The 9,548-nt window shown below is 38.2% G+C and overlaps 1 protein-coding gene across 1 annotated transcript; it reads right to left on the bottom strand.

The window, feature by feature from the left end:
* Positions 1-1,091: 1,091 nt before the first annotated feature.
* Positions 1,092-1,956, bottom strand: LOC110035578 (50S ribosomal protein L28). The gene is made up of 2 exons (XM_020739829.1): positions 1,621-1,956; positions 1,092-1,500 (listed from the first exon to the last, which is right to left on the bottom strand). Exons 1-2 carry the CDS (start codon positions 1,829-1,831, stop codon positions 1,268-1,270), a joined length of 444 nt encoding a protein of 147 aa, XP_020595488.1. The 5' UTR covers positions 1,832-1,956; the 3' UTR covers positions 1,092-1,267.
* Positions 1,957-9,548: the final 7,592 nt, after the last annotated feature.

The following is a 9,548-nucleotide window of genomic DNA, read 5'->3' as shown; positions in this document are numbered from 1 at the left end:
ATGAAATAATTCAATGGGGTTGAAAGGGAATTCAAACTCCAATATTTTCATGAGTGAAAGAGTCTAAAATGATTTTGTGTAAAAATGAATGCGCTAACTTTATAACAAACCAAACACTAAAAGAAGTTGTCTTAACTAGTTATACATTGATAAATAAATATGCCCAATAGTTGCTTAAGGTTGACTAAATAATATAAGTTAATGTAAAGGTTAAACAACATTATATGTGCATCATTAATATTCCTACTCATCTAACTTTAATTAATAAGCCTAAATAGTTCTTTACTCAAGAACCTTCAACATATACATTGTCATTTGATGGTGGTCTTGCAGAACTAAATTGTTTACATTTTAAGATATAGAGTTACCCTCTTTGATGTTTCAAACTAAATATGCTTGAATCATTCCATCAACAGACATAATTTTTTTGTATAATGTGAATCATTTCATAAGAAAAAAAGTGAGTTTGATAAGTAATAGGAACTAGGCAGCATAAAGTATCTGAATTAAAGCATTTCATTTGTCGTAAATTGAAATTATGATAACTCTCTTAAAGTGCGCAACTTACATAAGTTATTATAAGAAGCATATCTACCCAACAATCTGAAAGGTGGCATTGTAAAATGATTAATGATTTTTCCATGGTTAAACCTGTGGTCGATTAACTTGAGGGTGGGTGTGGAGTTAACTTATCTTTGCAACACAAGCACAAATGAGCACGTGCTGGATGAATAAATCACTTCATCTAGTTTATTAATGCATCAAACTTCCCAAGGAAACTCCAAGTTATATAAATTGAAATATCAATGTTAAATAATTTTTGTTGCATTCCTTACTCGTATGCACTTGCTTCTGATTATGAACTTCTGCCTGAAGGATAAATTGCAGTTTCTGGATTATGGAAATACTTGTCAACTTGAAGTGAACTATTAATTTGAGACAGAATGACTTTAACAGGATGCATGCATAAACTTTTTCGTTAATTTATTTAAATAAAGGTAGTAGAACTGTGGATTTATATTGAAGCGATATGAGCATATCACCATGAATAATTTAGAAAGGCAATAAGGTTATAGCAATTGCTAAAAGTCTTAAAAGTATTTAGCTGGAGAGCAATTGTCTTATTTGATTTCAATGATAAGAACAAGAAAAATCACCAGACTAATATCTACCATTTTTGCAAACACCAGACAATAAAGAGCGGAAGCTCCCAAAAAAGCTAGAAATTGAAACCGAGGGAGAGGAAAGTAATCCTACGGGGGCACTCTTATTCTTTGCGGGGATCGATGCCAGCCTTCTTGGCTACAGCATCCAAGCCATTCTTCTCGATAGTCTTGAGGGCATTGGTGGAAAGCCGGAGCTTGAGGTAGCGCTTACCTGCCTCCCACCACACTCTCTTGTACTGTAAGTTTACAAACTGCAGCTTTTTGGTCTTGTGGTTGGAGAATGATACCTTGTTGGCCTTGTTCGCCTTCTTCCCTGTGAATGGACAAATCCTCTCTACAAGAAGGGAGAAAAAAAAAAAACAAAAAACAAAACGCACAATAATTAAATTACATGAGGCACAAAAAACTCGACAAAAAAAAAAAAGAAAATTTAGACGCTGGAGGGGTGGATTACTGGCGAAAATTGTCTGCACTGTAGTTCTTGGGTGAAGGGGAGGCGTTTGGGAGATGCTAAGCTTGAAACCCGCGAATTGTGAAAGCCGGAACCCTAGCTGCGGCCTCTTCGTTGCCAACAGGTAGGAGCTCGAAGATATAAACTTAGTTTTGGAATTAATCTTCGGTCTCCCAAGAGACAGTGTGCACGTACACATGAGATTTGCTGCCATTTTCCCGCCCTCTTCCTGCTGCAGAATAGGATGCAGATGAGTGGCGGACGGGCCGTGGCTAGCGGAGCGGAAGATAAGGAGCCGATTGGGGCTGCTTGGCCGCAAGCAGAGTTGTAAACGAAGCTTGAGCGAGTCCAAGTCAATTAAGTGTAAAAAATCATGCAGTCCTAAATTATTAGAGATATGTGTAAGATTTAAATCTTATTGTTTAAATTAAGATATTCATTTAAATATAATGTTGATGGAGCCTCTGGAACCACACGAAGAGGCATAGGCATAGTTTTATGCAACACAAGCGGATCTATCCTCATTCACTCTGTTGAGCCCGATTTTGAGGCCAACAACAATCAAGTTGAAAACGAAGCACTGATAGCACGACTTAGGCTATCATTGGGGATAGGAGTCACCAGTATGATAATCAAATCCGGCTCTCAGCTAGTTGTCAATCAAGTCAATGGACACTTTGAGCTAAGAGACCAAATTATGATGAAATATCTCAGGAGATGAGCAAGCTAAAAAATTTTCAAATCAAACACATCCCTAGAGATAAGAAACAATTCACTAACATCCTCTATCAGAGAAACAATGTTCAGAATCAATGGACCATGATTTTTCGCAAGCCAACTATAAATAGAGTTGAAGAGACGAGTTTGTAGCTACAAGAAATGAGGAGTTGAACTAATCCCAATATGCAATATTTCTTTGCAGGAGTAATACCCTCAAGTATCAAAGATTTACGAAGATTCGGAATAAAGCTACTCATTACATAGTGGCCCATGTGTAGCTCTTTTGAAGGTCTTTGTCTCTTTTTTGCTTAAGTGCACTAGTGAAAAGGAGAAAGAGATTGTTCTACGAGAAGTGTATTCTGGGGAATGCGGAAGCCATTCCAGAGGAAGAACATTGGCCAACCGAGTATTGTGATAAGGTTATTTTTGGCCCACTCTCGGGAAAATACCAATGATTTTATGAGGAAATGCGAGTAGTGTCAGAAGTTCACTACGATGGAGCTATAACGTCCTATATATTACAACCGATAAACAGAATTTGGCCATTTACAATCCAGGGAATGGACCTCATCAGACCTTGGCCACAGGGAAAGGGACAACACAAATGCATCTTAATCATGATAGTTTATTTCTCCAAGTGGATCGAAGCCAAGCTTCTGGCCCAAATCACCACTTAGGTAATTTGGAACTTCATATGGAGCGAGATCATATATAGAAATGGGTTAATTATGGTCATCATTAGTGTTAATGGAACCCAATGAGCAAACAAGAGAATGAATCAGTTTTGTAGCGAATAGGGGATAAAGCTTAATTTTACTTATGTTCATCATCCTCATAGTAACGACCAAGTAGAAGCCACAGACAAGCGCATCTTGACTCTACTTAGGAAAAACTAGAAGGAGCCAAGGGAAACTGGCTCGAGGAGCTACCACTAGTCTTGTGGGCTTTGCACACAATGCCTACAACGACCACTGGACATACACCTTTCGCCCATTCTCATGGGAGTGAAGTGGTCCTTCTAATAGAATACAATTTACATAGTCTCAAGATCCTCACTGCATCCAACTTTGAGGAATCCAAACTGGACAAGTAGAAGGAATCAAACGACAAAGGACTAAAGAACTCTCTACTATGTCAATAAGAACTTCTAGACGAAGCCTCCTTGCGATAAGAGGAGGCTAAGTAGAGAAAGACAAAATAATATGACATCAGGATCAGAGATCAACAATTTAAACCTGGAGATTTGGTCCTCGAAAAGGCAGATCCAACGACTCGCGATCAGGCCTTTAGAAAATTTGAGCCTTTGTGGACCGATCCTTATATAATCAGGGAACAAGTGGGTTCGGGAGCATATGTTTAATCACATATTCGGGAACTGAGATTCTCAAGACTTGGAGGCAGAAACGAATTAAAAATCTTCGAACTCTAATATGATAAGTTGCGATATGAATACTTCGACAATCAAAGAAAATCGGGTGATCTTGAACTATATTCACTTAATTAAATACTACAATGGGTATATATCTTTTAAGAGATTGATAAACAAAATCGTTCAATCCTTAAACATTGGGTTTGCCCAAAGTCGACAATAGAGATAGAGTGGGAACTACTTTTCTAAGGACGTTAGAGAACCTCAAACAACCTTGCTAAAAGTAGCTTAGAGCCAAGCATGAGCGTAAGACTTGCAGGAGAGTCAAAAACTCCTCGGATTGAAGGACAGCTCATGTGAGCATCCAAAGATTTGTACTCTGGGCATTTTCCTGTATTTGGATATGACTAAACAGATCGAGCATTCATTCTTGAAATGACTAGACTCTCCCAACTTTCTAGGTAAATTGAATTATAATGATATTGTTCATGTTTGTATATACGATTCATATCAGACACTCCCTTGGGATTGCTGTATAAAGCAGGAAAAGTAACTTCAATGCCCAAGCGATAAAAAAACCTGTGGTATAATGGTCTGTTCCTCGAGTAAATGCCTAATCCTAGGGAATAGATCCCCTCTCTACTCAAAAGATGCAGTGAACAGAGAGAGAGCGAGTCACCTCTAGGGCGAGTCTTGATGGGTTCCGCCTAAGGCCAACGACAATATCTGCCGAGTACCCCTCATGAAAGGACTAATCCACCCAAGGCAACGACTTACCTTGAGAACACAAAAGGTTAACCCAGGAGTTGGTAAGACTTAGGCCGAAGGATTTAAAAAGAACTATATCCAAATATTTGCGCATAAGTTCAGCTCTAGTTGGTCGACCCTCTCCTCTGTTCAACAAGAATATCTCATAGAGTGAAAATTGTCTCTAAAACTAGTCTAAGGGATATCCCATGAGGAGAGCGACATGATCTGCTTAATATGCCTCATGAAAGGCCAGACGCACTAGAAAGCGATGACCTGATGCCAAAATACGAGACAAAAACATAACTCGAGAAGACAAAAAATCAACTGGTTAAAATTAAGTAAGACAACAAAAATGTCTATTCATAAATTACAAGTAAAAATTCAGTATGGTATTAAAATCAATATAGAACTTCCCAACAACAACACGGTATATGTATTCCTAATTGTCGAGACATCCCTCATTCTTACTGCAATTTATATAAATCTTAATAGATGGATGTAAACAACCTTTATTTATCACCATCTATGAGATAAGCTTGGTATTCTGCTCAAGACTGTTCTTCATCACTTCCACATATTCAGGTGTATTGGGAAGCTCTCCGAGAAATTTTTATTTCGTCCTCTTATTTTTCAAAGATCCTTCTTATTCAAGAATTCTAGATTTTAACATAAATTGATTCTCTTTCTCTTCCTCAAGGAGAATTGACTTCAAATTCAGAGATTCATTTAATTCATCAATCTTTTTCTGAACCTTTTCATTCTCAGCTCTATACTTCGACAATTCTAAGGTAATCTTCTCATTCTCCTCCAATAGCTTCGCTCTATCCAAAGACAGCTTCTTGGACTTGGAAACTACTAGGAGCCTATCTTCAGAAAGTTTCTCAATCTTGGCCACGAGTGATTTATTTTTTGGCTTGTTCTACTTCGAAAGCTGATTGCAAACCAATATATCTACGGACGATCCGTTGATGGGACTAACATATCATGACAGTAGCATATCATAAATTCACCATTCTCTCTATAACAAAAATTTGTAATAGTCGGCGAGCAACTTGGCGAGCAACTTTCATTTGCTTCATCAACAAGGTGGAGCGAATTAATGATCCCATCTTATATGAGATCTCAGAAAATCTTCACCGGCCATCCAACTCTTCGATAAATCTACTATGACCTTTAAATTTTCTTCATTGATAAGGCATATTTCTCCCTTCATATCAAATTCTTCCCACTTTGACGCTTCTGATGAGGATGATGAGAGATTGGAGGGGGAAACTGTTGCGATCGAATCTACTATATGACGTTTCGGCGGAGGTTCTTTAGAGGGAGGTCGAACAGAAGCTTATTCGCTCACCACTCATTTTCTCTTATCTCCTTGAGGGCAAGATCTTGAGGTTGGTATTCAAAGTTCCAGTTGAGGCTTCAGCGGTGGCCTTCACACCTTTTAAGAGTAAACTTTTTGTCAAGGGTGCATGCGCGGACCCAACCTTCTCATTCTCCTCGCCCTTACTTACGATAACAACTGCTCCCGTCCTCCGAACGACATGAGAGAGAGATTTCTTCTTTCCCTCCGGGATCTCCAAACGCTTCAACCTTTTTTCAGTCATCTCCACTAGAGGCCTCACATTTTTCCCTAGAATGAAAAAGAGCAAACCTGTAAAAATCAAACAAAGAAAAAAATACAAGGGTCTTATAAAAGGGTTTATCGCAAAGTGCATTCACAAGAACCTTCAATATGGTAAAAGGCCTCTTATCCAATTTCAGTTCCGGTAGAGTTAGGAAGCTCAAACGTTCAGCATCAGGCAAATCGAAGTCAAGGAACATGGGAAACGAAGCCATAAAGTGTACCTTATTGAGGACATCACATTCTTCTTTCTTCTTTACAAAGAAGAAGTTCTCCTTCATCTCCAATCCCACAAAGGTTATTAACATCAATGAGAAGATCAATGACCCATCTCTATATATCTTAGGGATAGTCATCGAGCGGAACAACTCAATCAATCGAGAAAGTTTTTGTCATCGAAGGAACACAATGAATGTCATGATCAGGAAAATAGAGTTAGGGTGAATCTACACTAAAACTAATCCTTAGAAACGTAAAATCTCCTCAATTTATTGGCATAATAGAAAGCACTGACACAAACGAAACTGGTCGAAACAGAAGCACATCTCGTCATCCACAGTAGAGTTTAGGGCCTCTTCTTCTATGGCCTCCCAACAGTGATCGTTGGGTCAAAGAAAACACTGTGCAAGGATATTCTCAAACACCATACTCTTAAGCTTGGAACCTTTATCAAAGTCATTCGACATGACCAAGAACCCTCAACTTTATAGTTGCCATTGCAAAGTCACAAACCCTGGCATAAATGAAGAGCTCACTCTTGGTAAAACATAAGAAGAAAGGGCAGAATCAGAATTCAAAATAACGTAAAGAAAGGGACAACTCTCAATCATGACAATAAAGAGACCTTTATATTTATAAAAAGGAAGAAAAAAAGGAGAGGGAAAAGGAAGATACATTTCCTCCACCTCTAGAAAAAAAAAATATATAAAAGACAAATGCCCTACAAACAAGTGTGTAAAGGAAGCAAGCCTTCAAGAAAAACAATAATGATTACAGAACTTCTATCTAAGACAAACACTCAAGAAGACTCTTCCAAATTACCGGAAGAATTGTCTTTCCTATCCCCCTCTGGGAAGTGTTCCATCAGGTCAATAAGACGACCAAGCTTTCTCCATCAAGCAACGACCTCATTGCTAACATAGTAATCATTTCCTTAACCTCAATGAAATTGTTAGAAGGATAAAAGTTAACGATCTTCTCCTCCTCAATTTTCATTCTTATGAAGCTCTTCTCCAAATCTCCGAATTGGGTTTAGAGACTCAACTTCTCTTTACAACTTAAACAATCTCTTCTTCTCTTAATCTAATTGAGCCTGCAAGGCTTCAACATTGACAACAGTTTTGAAGCAAGGATTTAGGAATTTTTTGTAGCAATTCTTTTGAATTTCTCGCAATCAGTTACATTAGTCGTGGGATCCTTTTTCAAGCGCTCCCTATTAAGGAGAAGGGCAATCTCGGTTGCCTGGTCTCATTGAGGTTATCAACAGTTTCTTCCAGTTTATCTTTGAGAATTTGGTCCGATCCCCCCACAGCCTCAAAATCCTCTCTTCCCACGTCACAACCCTATGAGAAGTTCCTATCAAATAGGGCCACTGCCAAGTTATGGCCAAAATTTTCATCTTTTCCATCCGAGGGAGGTGTTATCTCTTCTTATCAAAAAAATCTAGGTTTTTTTGCCAAGCGACGAGAATGGATGACAGGACCTAACCGATACACCAAATATAAATATTCTCCAACGACGCTCCAATCGAGTCATATCAAATAAGTATTGAATCCCTTCTTTATGCAGCATCACTATCTTTCCTTCCATCGATGGGGTCACCCAAGGGCTCTCCGATGAAGATTCACCTCTTGAATCCTTTCAAGATCTCTTGCGAAGATTTAAATCGCAAGAGTGTCCTGATGACTCTAATGAATTCCTCTTCCTTCGAACAGCATTTCCTCTATTCTTCGAATGTAAAGACCTACCTTGATTCATCGGTGAACCTTCTTTAGGTTCCCTTTAACGCCCCATTGTGAAAAGGCTGACATATGTCTTATATCGCTACCACACCTGGATAATACGCCTCATGCAGTTCATCTATGGTTCTAATCACCAAGGCAAGAGATTACCCACCAAATACAGCTAACATTTCTCCTAATAATCAAGCATTATAATAATACATATCCATCTCCGCATTGCCCAAGGCGTTAAAACTATTTCTCTCTTTAGGCGTCATCTTCAAGGCCTTAACAGTCTTTTTTGACGCCGGTAGAGTCCTGATTGGACTTTTCCACCCTTTTAAATCACGGGCAAAATATATGTGTTTTCTTTAGTTTGGAGTCATCATACTACAAAGCACATTCATCTTCAACAGCGAAAAGAATATCATCAACCCATTATGAGTTCTCACATTCATCTTCAACAACGAAGAGAATGTCATCAACCCATTTTGAGTTCTCACCTGGAACATATGAAAAAATAGGTTAATATACCATAACAACCATTTTTCTCTCACATACATGATCGCCGCCGTAACACTGGCTATAAAATTGGGACTCACTACTATTAACAATAATTTGAAGAAATTTAGAAGGTCACTAATTCCAGACACAAAGGGAATCACAAGCCAGAACAAAATTACTCAAGGAATACACAAATCTCGTAATTGTACTCAGTTTGATGCGTCTCTCCTTTCCTTGCTTTCCTCAATATCATTGAATCATCGAAAACATAGTGACACTACACCCATACCACATTCACATCAGTCTGTTGCAGAATAGAAGTTTCCTTCCTCACTAGGTCGGACGCTATTGAATACCTCTCAGAAAGTAATTACAAGAAGACCAAAAGACATATAAAATTATCGAGTACAACAAAGGGACTGACATGCCTCACTTCTATTCTCACTTATATAGAGCAAGAAAAGAAAATGGACAAAGTTTTCAAAATAAAATTCAAGCGAAACAAAAGAAAATGAAAATACAATCCCTCATACAGAACTTATAGGAGTCAAGAATCACATAATCAATAACTTTATTTAACTTAAACGACGAGGTTACAGGTAGAAAGTATCAAGAGAACACTAAAAAAAAAGAAGAGAGAAAGACCATTATTTGGTATGTCTTTCATACTAATCACTCCAGTGTTTATAAGATGTCAGAGGACCATCTTGTCAGTTATTAGGAGATTATCTGGAGTCCAAAGTTCGACTCGTCGCTAGAGGATCACCATCTTTTTTAAGCCTTAAATGTCCTCCTCAAGCCGATGGTAAAGTTCAGATCCCATCTATATCGCATGGCACATTTCAACTATCTCCCTCTCAAATATCCACCACTGTTGTTGGATAGTTTGAGTAGTCTCCCTATCAAGATCCACTCTTTGCTCTTGATGCTATAGAGTGAAGAGCAATTCCTTATAGTTCATCTCGTTAACTCTAGCTTCCAGTTCAACAAAATATATATATATATATATATGTATATATATATACAT

Source organism: Phalaenopsis equestris, unplaced genomic scaffold (assembly GCF_001263595.1).
Source record: "Phalaenopsis equestris unplaced genomic scaffold, ASM126359v1 Scaffold198265, whole genome shotgun sequence".
In the NCBI taxonomy this organism is placed as follows: domain Eukaryota; kingdom Viridiplantae; phylum Streptophyta; class Magnoliopsida; order Asparagales; family Orchidaceae; genus Phalaenopsis; species Phalaenopsis equestris.
This window is presented reverse-complemented; position numbering and strand designations above follow the sequence as displayed.

What these genes read in the sequence shown, in the direction of transcription:
- LOC110035578 (XM_020739829.1), bottom strand. Translation starts at nt 1,831, where the DNA reads ATGGCAGCAAATCTCATGTGTACGTGCACACTGTCTCTTGGGAGACCG. An exon ending in AGTGCAGACAATTTTCGCCA is followed by an intron (nt 1,501 to 1,620) that starts GTAATCCACCCC and finishes CCCTTCTTGTAG; the next exon opens with AGAGGATTTGTCCATTCACA.